This window comes from Nyctibius grandis, chromosome 5 (assembly GCF_013368605.1).
Source record: "Nyctibius grandis isolate bNycGra1 chromosome 5, bNycGra1.pri, whole genome shotgun sequence".
In the NCBI taxonomy this organism is placed as follows: Eukaryota; Metazoa; Chordata; class Aves; order Nyctibiiformes; family Nyctibiidae; genus Nyctibius; species Nyctibius grandis.
Genome location: NC_090662.1, coordinates 14,541,479 through 14,556,217, shown reverse-complemented (window position 1 = coordinate 14,556,217; position 14,739 = coordinate 14,541,479). Strand labels below are relative to the sequence as shown.

The window sequence follows — 14,739 nt, the reverse complement described above, 5'->3', positions numbered from 1 at the left end:
TGGTAGTGAATCATTGACAACTACACTCCAGGAACAGTTTTCCATCCATTTTATCTTTGCAAAATTTCTAAGAATTAATAAAGTTGATGAATTAATTACTCACAGAATCTACTGGTTCATCTTTTTGATTCAAGAGACTGTCCAAAAACTAGTATTCTTCAGGCTCTTCCAGTTAGAAGGAGAAATCAGTCACGGAGCCTAGTATCTTTTAATTTTGTTTAATTAATTCTATTTATTTATAAATTAGATACAAGCTCCTCTTTTTCTGGGGAAAAAAAAAAAAAGGAGAAATCAAATGGTGGGAGGGTATCTTCTCCCAATCTGAGGTCCTTTTCAGTTAGTATTAGCAGTTCTTGTTAGGCTTTACTCAAGAGTGATGTCTCTGAGCTTTTCTATGCTTTGCTTTTTCTTTCTCTTCCTTTTGTTGGTATGTTCTTGGGTTAGAAAGATAGTTGTTAGTTCACTGAAATGTATGCATCTGTTTTTAAAACAATATCAGAAAAAGGATTCTACAATATTTATCTTGCGTGTCTTTGTAGCGGACGCTATGAGGGAGCTATTAATTCCATAAAATATTGTCCTTGTGACTGAAAAGTGCTTTACTATTTACCAGATTCAGTGAGCGGGTACCTTGTTTGGAAGATACCTCAATAATCCCTTTCTGCTAATGAACGTTGTCCATTTATGTGCTAAATCTAAACCTGCAGAAGATTAAAGTCCTTTGGGAGATTTCCCTGATTTCTCTAATGCAGGCTGTTGCACTCTGTGTCCTGTAAAGATAAAATGGACTGTGCCCCCTATCTCATATCAGCACTGACTCTTTCAATTGCGCTGCTTTTTTTTTAAGTGGAAATTGTTACTATCATGCTACGTTTCTTTTTGCTGGTGCCCAAGTGTCCTATTGCCACCATCCATCAGGAAGCAGAAAGAACCTTTCATGAATATTTTTCATGACTATTTTGAAACTTGGAGTCTTTCTGAGATTGATGAACTTCTTACCCCTGACTGCCAAAAATGGTTGAACTGCTAATAAAGATCACAGAATCACAGAATTGTTTTGGTTGGAAAGGACCTTTAAGATCATCGAGTCCAACCATTAACCTAACACTACCAAGTCAACCACTAAAACATGTCCCTCAATACCACATATACTCGTCTTTTAAATACCTCCAGGGATGGTGACTCCACCAGTTCCCTGGGCAGCCAAGTTTGCTGATGACACAAAACTGGGAGAGGAGTGACTGACACACCAGAAGGCTGTGCTGCCTGTTAATATGTTCCATATTAATCAAAATCGTGGCTTTACTGAAAACATGGATTGATGCATATGTTCAGTGTTTAAATGTGGTTTCAGAGGGAAAGGTACTTTTCATTTTTCTCTTTTTTTCTCATCTGTGCCGCAAGAAAAAAGAGAAAGTCACATAAAGGTTGGCTACAGCTTTCGAAAATAAATACTAAGAATCAGTACTTCATATATTTCTTCAATGGCATTCCAATATCTAACAATGCCACTCTAGAAAAGATTGCCTTTTCCAATTTCTTTTGCCAACAAGCTGGTTTTTAATTCTCTCCTAACTTAGGTTAAATGATAGGTGTAAACAACTTTATTTCTTAAAAAGAAAGTCAACACAACTTTAAATGAAGAATTTCCTAGAAAAGCTAGTTTGGTAGACTAAGATAGAAATTTTTTTTATATATGAGCACCAGTTTAATTTCTGTTCACCTACACACACTGGAGTGTGCTTTCTACTCTTATAAGTTATGATCAACAGGATATTTTTGCATGGTAACCATAGCAGTGGATAATTTGTTTCAGTACTCTCCAAACATGTATGTGCTCTATCAAAGACGTAAAAATCTTAACAACACAGCTGCTGAATGCAAACATCATTTTCAAACTTAAGCTGATCCTGGCACACTCCACATTACATGCTCCAAAGGCTCCTGGCACAACAAAAAAGCTGTATAAATATGTTGGCACAGACAGCAAAGACAGATGTTGTCTCCACCTCCACCCATAGGAATCTGACTGCTAATTAAATAAACCTTTTTCAGCTTTGTTGATATGGTCACTTGGGGAGTCAGCCAGGGATGATAATGTGTCTGTAAGCTAGAGTCTGGGGATTTTTGCAACAGCTTTCAGCAAGCAAGCAATAGTTTGCATAGTGAACGTTAAACCGATTGGTGGTTGTAATAGGTAAGTTGATTGTTCCAATTGGTGGTAACTCCTATAAAAATCTGTAGAGAAGTGGGGTGAATTTACAGATGCCTTTAACCAGCAGGAGTGGGAACAGAGCCAGCATAATATGCTCTTTCTATTGAGAGATTCTTTTTACCACTTGAAGATGACATTGTGAGGAAACAAGGCCTGGAAGCTGTTGCGTGTCTTCATATTATCACAGAGCAGGTGGTATTTCTGTTCATTTGTGAAAAGCACGTTTGAAAGCATTTATGATGTGTAGTTTCTTCTATGCTGTTATAAAATCAAGTGCAGATTTCATGCCACACAGAGGAACCACAGCTCCCTAAAGCTGCGAGGCTAGGAGAAGGAATAACCCTTAACTGCAGCATCTTCTTGGGTTTTGGCCTTTTCTCAACAATTTCTGAGACTCATGAGACTTAAAAAGACTAGCATGTTGATGTCTTATGTTCCAAAGCTGTCTTCCTCTTCCCCTTTTCTCACCTAAAATATGTATTTAAGATCCGATATACCAAAACAGGGCAATCTTGTACTAAAATTGTGAGTCTACCTGGCCTTGGCTTATGATGTTTATGTCAGCCCAGCTGCATTGGTGAGGAAGCCAAAGCAGTGTTAACCAAACATACATTTGATAAAAATGTCCAGTGGTGGAGAATCCTCTGTTACACAGATTAGATTACTTTAAATGTTCAAAGGGTCATTTCTGGTTTCCTTATTCAAAAAACCTGTGTCCAAGTATTCCTTAATGAACAGAGCCTTAAAGATTTGCATGAGAAAGAATCCTTATCTTTGGGTTTAGCATATCGAATTGAGCTGCAGAGGTAAGCAGAGGGGCTTTTATATTCTGTCCCAAGAAAGAAATGAGAATTTCTGTTTCTCGAAGTGGGTCCTACTTCTCCATAAAAATCATTGACTCCATTTAACTGCTTAAAAATAAGCGTGTAAAACATACTTATTATTTTCTACTGTGTAATTCTAAATATTGGTGTACTATTTCAGAAGTGTAATACTAATTAGACTTACAGTTTGTCTTGATTATATGAACATAATTAGGTAATTGGGGATATTTTTTCCAGTTATTATTTTCTAAACAGATTCTTTTTTTACTGACATCAGAAAAATTGATGAACGAGGACTTAAAAAATAGTATTGATTCATAGCCTGTTCTCATGACTTGTGTGAGGGTTGGATTTGACACATCATCTTAACACATTATTTTCTGTTTCTGGTTACCATTGAGGGTGATGGCCAAATTCACTTCTGGCAGAAATATTGTAACTCCATAAAAGTTTCATTAAAGCTGTAAATGAAAGAGATCAGTTTAGTAAGTGGAATGTTTGCCTTTAGCAGGGCCTGTGGATGGTATTGCTCAGCCATTTTTCTTTGAAACTTACATCAATGTCTTCAGGCCCATATATATGATAATATTTTTCTTTTATCTCCTGAAAAAAAGAACACAGAACACATTTCTAAAAATATATTTCAAGTCTCTTTTTTGGTAGGCCAGTATTTAGTTCTTATCTCTTTTCTCTATGAAAACTTAAAGTTGCATCCTTCCTGTTTTTATTTTCCTATGACATGTAAGTCATAGAAGCTAAGTAAATTTGGCATATTTTTTTTGTTTGATTTTGGTTTAAGTCAGTTATAAACACAGTGTTCTAGGTGTGGATTGAGAACCATCTTAATTTCCTTTGAAAATAATCACATAAATGCAAGTTTATTTTCTACCAAATAGTCAAACTACCTGTTGGTCACAACTCGCTCGCTGAGTTTCATTGCAGTCTTTCCTGAAAAACACCATTGAGGAAACAGATATGTCCTAGTGTCGACTAGAACAGAACCAATTTTCCTTTCAGTGATTTTTTCTTTCAGCTAACTTTCTTCTAAGTAACTGCACTTAGCAGACTCCAGCAGAATAGGGCTGCCCTTAATTCCCCTCCCACTCAACAGTGCTAAAATTCTCCAGCTTCCCTAGGGTTAAGGGAAGAGGTGAGGCCTTCATCAAGGTGTAATGTACTTCAACTGTGATGGATGTTTCCTTTAGTACAAGCATAGGGAGGGGAGTCTGTACAAGACAACAGTAACCATAAAAACAACACTAAAGAATGTGTCAAGGTTTTTTTTGCATTGCTCAAAACTCTAGAACAACTTAATGAAAGTGACCCATCTAGCTCCCAACAGAGATCTGGCACTGCATATGTGTGATGTTGCTGCTTTCTAGCATCTAGGGAATCTCACACTAAGCCTTTTTGGGCTTCTGACAGCAGAGTTCAACTGCCTTGTATGCTGTTCAGGCTCTTGCAACTGGCACGAGGGATGAGTTGTACCTTGAGGTTCACACATCTAAACATAGGTGCCTGCCTGTGTGCTAGGTGTCTAAGCTCCCATTGTGGTCAGTAGGGATCTGGTCAAAACAGTTGGTGGAGTTTAGAGAACTGGCCACTTGTAGCCTGTACTTTGGGAGGAGGCATACGGGGTGGAGGAGGTGGGCAAACACCCTCTAGACTCCATTGACTGAATTGGGCAATGACTCTCAGTAGGATTTGAACACCTGGGCTTAGTTCCCCAAACCTAGAGCTAAAGGCTGCATAGGAAGTCACTGAAAACATTCACTGTAGTTTCTCTTTCCTAATTTTGTGAATAAAGTGACTTCTTGTCCTGGTTTGGACCAGGAAAGAACCAGTTTTCCTTTCAGTGATTTTTCCTTTCCATTAAGTTTCTTCTAAGTAACTGCACTTTCTGAAGCTGACTACATGTTTTTCAGACAGTGTCTGCTTCTAGGATTGATAGCGCTTAAAGTTTATCATTATTACTAAAGTAACGGTAGGAATAGTATGCAGAAAGGCTCTTGCTTATACTTATTCCTATAGAAACCAAGGTCACTGCTAAGTTTCTTACGGTCCACAAGTGAAAGGCCGTAAAAGTCACAATTTCAGGGAGGAGTGGACAGGTCACGTGGCCCAAAATTGACCAGCGAGGTATTCCATCCCATACAAGCCATTCTCAGTATAAAGCTGAGAGATCATAAGGGTTTCTCTCTTTTCTTCTATGGCCAGCATACGAAAAGGGTGCTGTCCGTTTTCCTCCTGCCCTTGATCCCAATCCATGCGCTCCTGAATCCAGTTCCCATCTGCCGCTGAGTCCAGTTTGGGCCTTCCCGGAGCCTGCCCTGCAGCACTAATGGTGATGTGATATTTTTCGGGGGAGCTTGATCTTGGTTTTGTATATATCTGCATATAATTGTTTCCATCATTATTGCTATTATTATTATTGTACTCTTTTTCATTGTTATTTTTTATTAAAACTTTTTTAACTTTCCAACCCTTCTGGAGGACAGAAAGGGTTAATAGAGATGTAAATCTGTCATCCTTTTAATAGCCAGCCCAGCTTTAAACCTTGATAAGATATTTGCATAAAAATAGGAAGGAAAAATCACTGCTTTCAGACCTTCTTTTCATTTCTTCTCTGTTTTTTTTATGTTTTTTTTATGTTTAAGCAATGCATAGAAAGCCAAGACATTACAGTCTGCTTGGCTGATCACATTGAACAGATGGGTTTATGGCTTTATTTTTTGGAAACAACCCATAGGAATTTTGCTAGCAAACCCGCTGTTAATAATCTTTACTAAAATTCACTATTTAAATATTAGCAAGATAAAACCACAAGTGTTTTCATATCATAATCAGTGTTAGATAGATGTTTTCCCTAAATTGAAAGACATGTTTTGAATTGTTAAGCCTTAAGCAGAAACCAAGTGCTTTTGTTTGTATAAAAAATTGTATGCTTTAATTTGGGGTATTATTTCTATTCACACACTTTGATGAAACTTGCATGTGATCTGAAAGGTTGTGTGTTATATAAAAAACAGATGAGTTTTCCTCCTCTCCTCTTTCATGTTAAAGATACAGGCCATGCAAATTCTTAATTGGACAATTACTTTTTTCTCTTCCAAAATATGAATAGTTTCAAAAAGATGTCTGAGGTTTCCACCTTTGGTATTATCTTCCAGCTGAAGTGTCATAGAATGGATCTCTTAAGAGCTATCATTACTAGCAGTTACTCCCCTGGCACATAACAGTCGTCTTTGTTGGTCATCTAAAGTTATCTGTGTTTTCTTATTGCTTCAGTTTCTACAGAAAATTAATAAAAAAATTTATGAGAATTTTTTTTATAATCCCCATAAACATCTATTACAGTAGTACAGCTTTAAAGCGTGACTTAATTTTATTACACCAAGGAAAAACAAAAATAACGTAGACAGAGTTACACTTTGTGAAACTAGTACACATTGATGGAGATTCAGATACAACAGTTCCAGGCAGGTAATATTCAGATTTGTGTAACATTACACTTTTTTTTTTCTTTTTTTTCTTTTTTTTTTTTTTTTGAGACATCAGACAAGGCTTTCATAGGTGATATTAGTCACATTTGCTTATTTTTTTAAAATTTCTGTTTTACAAAGTTTCCTTTAAACAGGATGAAAAAAGGACAGTTTCTTTTCTAACAACTTAGCAGGAAAAAGACATTTTCAAGTAGAAGCTTGTAGATACTGTAAGTCATACTTAGCTAGTTACCACATAATGAATAGGAGCAAATTGTGCATTTCATGCAAAATGATTAAATATAATCATATGCAATTAGGTATTTGCTCTTCTAAACAATACTTTGTAAGTTTCTTTTTTTTTGTTTAGAAAATCTTTTTTATCCCAAAATAAATATTCTATAGCTTCAAAACATGTTCTCAAGCAAAGATTATACATCTTGCAATTAAAATTTTCCATTACTCTTTAAAATTGAAATATAATAAACCAAATTACACTTCACACTGAAATATACTTCAAAGTATTTACTTCCTTAAAATATATATATTAATATTTTACAATTTAGCAATTGCCACTGTTGCTCATTTGCATAACTTGTAACCATAATAATTCTTGTTATCATCTTAAAAAACGGTAAATGTCATATTGGTAAAGTATAAGGTCAAATGTACACTATTTTTATGTGTCTATTTAATCAATAAAGGCTGTGCCAGCAAAACCCATACTGTAACTGGTAAAGAAATACAGTCTTACTATAGTTTATCTGCATCTCAAGATTGGCATAAGCAATATAGTAAAATAGCCTCTTGCTGAGATAAATTGCATCTCCGCTTAGGATGTTAGTCGCTGTAATTACAGAGATGTATCCTTTCTAGGGTGGGTGATAGATATGAGTAGTCAAATTTGTGTGCTTGCTTTCTGCAACGTGAGCTTTAATAATAGTATCTCTAATTTGCATTTCCTGAAGTATTTGAAAATTTGATTGTTTCTTTTGTTGTATTTTAGAAGAAAAAAGTCTTTCACATATTCTCTTTTCTGTTTATAATTGCCAGTGGGTTGTTCATGTTTCTGTGGCTAGAAAAGGGGCACGCAGAAAATGAGGAGAACACAATCTTTTTGTATCTTACAAAATATTTATAATCTTTCTTATAATTTTAAGGTCTAATGGTACCTAGAGTGAGAAGTACTTAAATGAGAGCTTGAGTCTCTGCAAGAGTCATCTTGTAGCATGTGGCTTACCAGAAAGATTCAGGAGAAAGCAAAATGGCACTGGAAACTCTTTTGTATGTATTTAGAGGCATTAATGCAAAGACATGAATTCTTCTTGATGTGTCTTCTTCCTACCTGTCTACCTGCCTATATAAATGTGCAATAAGCTACATAACAGCTCCTTTCTCCCACAAACGACAAATAGGACCTCGACCTTGAATGGAGGAACCCAAATGAGCAAGAAATGGTGTCTTTCATTACGTACTCTCTACATTATTTCCACTTGCTTTTATTCATTTCTTTCATCAACTTCTTTGAATAATCTTTGATAAAGGGGATAAGATTTGAGGAATTGTCTTCATTTTCTAAGTTTTCTTCAAGGCTTTTTTTTTTTGTGTCTTTGGGTAAACCATGTGGCCCTCTGTTTCCTAGTCCTTTAAAAATACTGATTTGTAGTACTTTTCCTAATTTATATTGATATTGCCATGGTATACTTTTGAAGTTGTGAAGGGTAGATGATACAAAAAGTCAGGCTGTTTCAGAGGGACTAATTTTCATTCTAAGTGTTGACAAATTGATATCAGTTATACCTCTGCGTTATTTTCAGGTTAAAATGTAGGTGTTCATTCAGACACAATTTGTAGAAGACCATTTAAAAGTTTAAAATCATAAAATCTGGTGTATCACAGTCAGTAAAAGCACCAAAAGCAATATTTAGACTATTTGCAGAACAATACCAAGACTTAAACAGTGCTAAGTTTTAGCAGTAAATATTCAGAAACATTCATGCTGTTTTAAATACATTATATGGATCAAACAATCTCTAAAAATCTATGTGGAAATATGTTGTTTTGTCTAGAATGATTTTATGCCAAACATAACTGAATACTTGAATTCTGAGTATAATACTGAGTAAGTACAATTTTGAGTGCAATCCAATGCAAACTAGTCAAGAGAAAGGTATAGAATTACTGCACAAAACTTTTGGGTCTGATCATGATCTTTACTGATTTAAAGGGTTGCCTATATCCAGTGGGAATATCATTAGACATACCATGCCAGGTACCCCAGAAAATACCATTGCGAACCCCTTTGTATTTCTTGTGGTAGTACTTGCCATTGAGGTTGGCGGACAAGCATGCATCAAACCACCAGCCAGAGCTGTAGTATGCTCCACAGTTTCCCGAAGGATACCTATCGTTGTCCTTGTCCGGAGTTGTAAAGAACTTTTGATCATGGTTGTAATGCCTGCTGTAGTGAAGGGCATCTCCTGCAGTGCCGCTATAGCCGTGAACACTTAGACGGTACTTTAGATATTCGTTGGCCACATAGAAGTGTTCGTATTTCGCGTACTCTCTGATACCATTGAAATCTTCAAGTTCAATTCTCAGTTGCATATCCTGGCTCTTTGTCAGGAGGTGAATTTTGTCATTCCCCAACCAAAACTCCCTGCTAAGATTTCCAAAGCCATTTTTGTAGTCGTTCCAGGTTCGGTTAAAGTTCGTGCTACCATCCTGACGCCGTTGCAGCACTGTCCAGCCGCCTCCATGTGTTTGCATGTCACAGTAAACTTCAAAGCTGTCATTCCTGGGGTCAGGGCTAATCCTGTAGATTCCATTACTCCTTCTGCCTGCTGTGTAATGATCAGCACAGTCTCTCTGCATTATTTGTGTAACTGGTGGAAGAACAGATAGTGTTAGAATAAACATCATTTCAATTTAAAAATAAACAATTTTTTTCCCCAGACTGATGTGGCATACAGAACTTGGATAGGAGAGACTTCTACATAGGAAACAGTGTTACAGCAATTTCAGTTCTAGAGACAAACAGATTTTTTCCGTTAGGTTTACTCTATAATAGATGCCACCTAGGATCTTTGCATCAGATAGCTGTCCAAAAAAGCCCATTTAAATGACTTTTTGTATCAAAACTCCTAATATGGATTATTATTGTCTGCTTTCCCTTTTCTCCTTTTCTCTACTCTTCTCTTTATCCTTTCATTACCTCCTGTAAACTCAGCCTGATTTCTTCAGTCCATATTTCTAACACTTTGTGGTTATACACTTGCTCCTTTTTGTATTTAAATGTATACCATCACACCCTGTCTATAATGTAAATCTTCATCTGGCACTATGTCAGAGAAAAAGCTTTGTACATATGGGAATGACTTCAACCTGGCTATTGTTCAGTTGACATCATTTAATACAGAACATAACATCATTAGGAATGTTTCATATGTTAATGTTGACTGTACTTTAGGAAGCAGGAAGAAAGGTAATAAAATTGTCTCATCTATTGTAGTAATACTGTGATTCCTAGAAAGACGAAGCTAGAGAAGTGACGGTGCTTTCCTGTGTATGTGGCATTGCTGGCTATACAGTAAGGAAAAGTTTTCGCATATGCCATTAACACAGCTTTTTCCCACCGATGGGTGATGTATTTTATACAGAATAAAAATACTCCCAGGTTTTTCCTGCAGAGTGAAAATCCATTTTTGATCTACAATGTCTTCCAGTAACGCCATTGTGTTTAACAGCATGGTATTATAATTCCATGTTCTTAAGTATGTGATACAGAGAGGTCTCAGAAGTTCTGAGTTAAGAGTCAAAACCATAATGTTCTTTCCTGTTACAGGATTTGAATTCATGGGTGTGTTCATTTGCATGCTTGAATTGCGTATTTTTCCTAGAAAATTTAAACAATTAAACTACTTCTTGAAAGGGAGGAGTGTTCTCAGGCTGCAGCAGGGAATAAGACTCAAGACTCCTTGTTTGCCAGTACAGAAAACTGGACATCTATGAAAGCACAAAGTCTGAAAAGCCAAATCTAAATCCACAATAGATTCTCATTTATTTCACTGAACTTTGTGTAAGATCTTTGGTGGACTAAGTTTCAGAGCAGATATTGACAGAAAATATACATTTCAGATAAAATGCTTTTATAATCCTATTAAATTCCTATTTAAATTAAGTTTTGTTATTAATTTCAGTGGATTCAGCAATAGGTCCTGTAGAGGAAAAACTTGTAGCTGTTACCCTTGCTAGTTTTCATAATGTATATATTGCTGCTACGAACACTTTTAGCATCAGTTACTGTAAAATATAAGGAATATCTACATGATCATATGCTATAAACAGTACCCAACATTTCAGTGTGAGAAATATCTAAAATTAATTTAGTCTGTTCTGAAGTACTGTACTTGACTTTGATTCATTGCCTGTTATCAGTATACTAAATATCACTCATTCTTTTTGTGAATGTTTTATATCTGAATTAGAGTAATTGATTTATACTGATTTGTATCTGCTCTAAGCTAATTGTTGATATAGTAAAAGGATTACCTTTATTGTTATTCATTTGCTCTTTTCACATTTTCAAGAATTTCAGCTGTACATAGACTGTACCATCTGCAGATCCTTCAAGTTTCAATATGGGCAGGCAGAACAGTTTTATTTTAAAATTGAATGCTAAGCAACAGAGGCTTAAAAACTGTAATGCAGCCTGATCTTTCTCTGCTTTATCTCTAGAGAGCCCTTTCTTCATGTGTATGATATCTAAGTGGTAGAATACACTGACAATCTAGTGAATTTTTCTTCTTTTCAAAGATCCTTATATGTGATATAAAAACTTTATGACTTTAAAAACACCCTCAGTCTTCCCTTAATAACAGTCAACATTAGAAAGAAATTATTAGTTCTATTTCTTGATTTTAATTAGGACAACTAAAAAGTAAAAAAAAAAGGTGTTTGTCAGTGATAACACCTGGTTTTGATTTTGTATTGCTTATATATTAGATTCATGCTAAGGGTTTTGTATTAAAATGATGGTACATATGCTACCCACTTGAGAAGTACTGTTAATAAGCTTTTTTAGCTGAGCCTTTCAGATAGATGCTGTGATGATAGAAAAATGATTTTATTATCCCTCTCTTTAAAACTAAACATTTTACTAGATTCATTTGATGTTTAATAATGTCTTGCAGACCTTTTCAGAATAGCTACAGTTTCACATCGAAAAAAACAGGCAGTTTTCTAAGGCACACCTAGAGAAAATTTACCCCTTCTTATCCAAGGAGAAAATATATATAGTCCACTGATATTTAATATCCTTAATGAAGGGTAGTACGGTGTAAAATAAAGTTAATTTTTCACATTTACTAATTGAATTGCAAAACAAAAAAGTCCTTTGAAAATTCACGTTTTATATCCCATAATAAAGTCCAATTCTAGGAGGAACTGAACACCTGCAGCTCTCAGTAACCCTCTAGTGGCAGCTGAAAAGTTTTACCAGAGTATAAATAAACGCTAGAAGAGCAAATAGTTAACTTGTTAAGTTAAGTTAATAATTAAGTTAACTTAAGTTAATAATAATTAACTTAACTTTTTAAGTTAATAAGAAGTTAATAACATAGCTATTTGGTTAAAATACATTTACAATTGTTTACCTAATATTTGTAAAATGCACAGAAAGCTTATGCAGGCAGTAAGAGCTAACAGATTACATACCAGGTTTTGGTTGCATTGCTGGACATTTAGAAGAGCATTTGTCGTCAAGGCTGTTCACAACAAACGTCAAATTAGCAACTTTGCTGTCAATGTAATGTTCTACATTGTTCATATTTATGAGGCTCATCTTCTCCAAACGACCCTGCAGTGTCTGAATCTGGCTCTTTGCATTTTTTAAGCTGGTTGCCATTCTGTTAACTTTGCTTTGCAGTTCCTTTACTCTGTTATCTTGGAAGTTGCTGTTTTCTGCTGGAGTTTCTGCATTAGGTACAAGGAATTCATTGCTGCTGTCTCTTTCTTGGTTGTCATCTGCCTGCAGCTTGCAATCTTGGCAGCTTTTCTTCAGCTTGTTTACTGCTTCTTTAAGGGTCTGTACTTCTTTGAGAGTCTTCTCAAGCAGTCTGAATTCTTTGGGCAACTGGATGGTCATCGGAGGCAGATTTATCTGATATGGACAATCCTCTCCTTCATCACATTTCCGATTAGTTTTGAGCTTTACAGGACAAGTCTCAGTAACTTTTCCTCCTTTAACATCCTCTTCATCTTCTAAAACAACAGCAAAGACACTTGTTAAAGCAAGGAGAGCTGTCTTCAGCAAGACTAGGTAAACGAGCAGCTTCATCTTCACAGAGAAACTAGCAATATGAGGAAGTATGCAAAAGTGGAACAACTTTATAAGGGCAGCTTGAAGCCTGTGAGTTATCAGACTGCCTACACTGTTCTCAGAAATGGGTGGGAGTGCTTGCATCACGAGTGATTAATAGCAGAGCAAAGTAGGTAGTGCTTGCAAGGGTAGCACGTTTCGCTGAGGATTCCTGACTCACAACTAGTGTATGTTAGCAAAATGATGAAATGCATGTGTGCTGCCCACTTAGGCAGTTTAATTTAATTCCTTGTTGTACACAGATTTTCTCTGGGGGGAAAAAATCACTCAGCTCTGTGTTGTGATAGTCTTCTAACATCTGTTTCTTAACATTTGATTGTTCTAAAACTGCTTTTGAAAACCAGACTATAGTTTTACCACAGCAGGTGGAAGAGGTGAAAAGCAGCCCCCTTTCCCAGTTTAAGGTTTATCACAGCAGTAGCTTCACTGACACTCAGTCCCTTTCTTCCTAAAACTTTTTTTAACTGAATAGATGTATTCATGAAAATGATTTAAATCCCAAAGTAAGTTGAAACACACATATAGTTTTGGTTCCAAACATTTTTCAGGATAGAGTCATAAACTAAGGAGGGTGAGCAGCACTTTCTTCTTTCTGTTTTGCCTAGCACTGCTTAAATAGTTACCTGGAATATTCATGATTTGTATGGCACATCACGGTTAAAATTCACTGTTACCTGATTCTGAGTACTTTTTATTGAACCTTTCTAAGTGAAGGGAAGGGAACTTAAGACCCCCCCACTTCAATGCATGGGATCCCAGCTGTTGGATTGGTTGTCCAGAAAACCCAAAGCAAAGCCTGGTGTTCTGAATAATGTCCTGAATTCTAAATCTAAAGCAAGGCAGGGATCTAGGGAAGGAGCTCCCATGGGCCCATCAGGTTGATGTATTCTTTTCTGTATTCCTGATTTTCGGTTCCTGCTTTTCTTTTTATTGTGTCTTGTGTCAGCTTTAAGAGTTAATCACGTACGTTGCGTGACTATTCACACCAAATGGAATACTTCAGCGCTAGGTGACAATTGCCATGTACTTCCTCATTTTTATTCTACAGCCACCTTTGCCATTCTCACGCGGTGTCTATGCAGTTTTAATGATCTATGTCACTTGCCTTGTGCCCCAAAGCAAGGCTACATGGACATGCCTTTGTGCATTCATAGCTCAGTCAAGAGCTAAATAACTTGCATGAGTAAAGGATTTTTACACCAGTTCTTGTTTAATTAGTCCAATCTGAACAATTTATTTCCCTAAACCCTATTTGAAATTACTCATAATACAGATTAAACATTAAACAGACATTAGTCACACACATACTTGGTAAGTTCATGATCTCTGGAATGTTACTAGCTTTTACAGAGACCGCAGGCTTATATTGATTGATAGTACAGGAGGGAGGCTTGGAAAAAAAAACCCTACTTGTCTAATGTGTGAAAACAATTCCTTCAGATTCCTGCATAGCACAATGGGCTGGGCATTTTCTTGAGAAATGGGTTTTGAAACTACCTTTCCCATATTCTAAATGAACATCCCAGTACCTACCATGGTGCTTTTAGTTATGTGGCAAAACTGTGTATCTCTCCCTTTCAGATCATGAAAGTTCTCCAGCAATGAGGTAAAAGACCCCTCCCTGGACTGCAACTTGAGTGTAAGACATTGACATCACTTTAGTTTTGGCAAAAATGCATCAAAACTGTGATGTTTGTAACAGAAGATGAAATGTATGAATTTAATTTGTGAGTAAATTTTTTAAATTTTTCATTTGATTTGTAAGATCCTATTTTTTTTCTATCAGTCTAAATAAGATATTTACAGAGCCTTGTTCTCCTGTATGGCTGCAACTGTCAA

General features: G+C 36.0%; 2 protein-coding genes across 2 annotated transcripts in view; one reads left to right on the top strand and one right to left on the bottom strand.

Moving 5' to 3' along the window:
• CCDC146 (coiled-coil domain containing 146) overlaps nucleotides 1-14,739 on the top strand; it is a 78,950-nt gene that overhangs the window by 15,854 nt on the left and 48,357 nt on the right.
• FGL2 (fibrinogen like 2) lies at nucleotides 6,406-12,984 on the bottom strand. The gene is made up of 2 exons (XM_068401304.1): nucleotides 12,237-12,984; nucleotides 6,406-9,406 (listed from the first exon to the last, which is right to left on the bottom strand). The coding sequence occupies exons 1-2, from the start codon at nucleotides 12,982-12,984 to the stop codon at nucleotides 8,700-8,702; spliced, it is 1,455 nt and encodes a 484-aa protein (XP_068257405.1). The 3' UTR covers nucleotides 6,406-8,699.

What these genes read in the sequence shown, in the direction of transcription:
- FGL2 (XM_068401304.1), bottom strand. Translation starts at nt 12,984, where the DNA reads ATGCAAGCACTCCCACCCATTTCTGAGAACAGTGTAGGCAGTCTGATA. An exon ending in AGCAATGCAACCAAAACCTG is followed by an intron (nt 9,407 to 12,236) that starts GTATGTAATCTG and finishes TTCTTCCACCAG; the next exon opens with TTACACAAATAATGCAGAGA.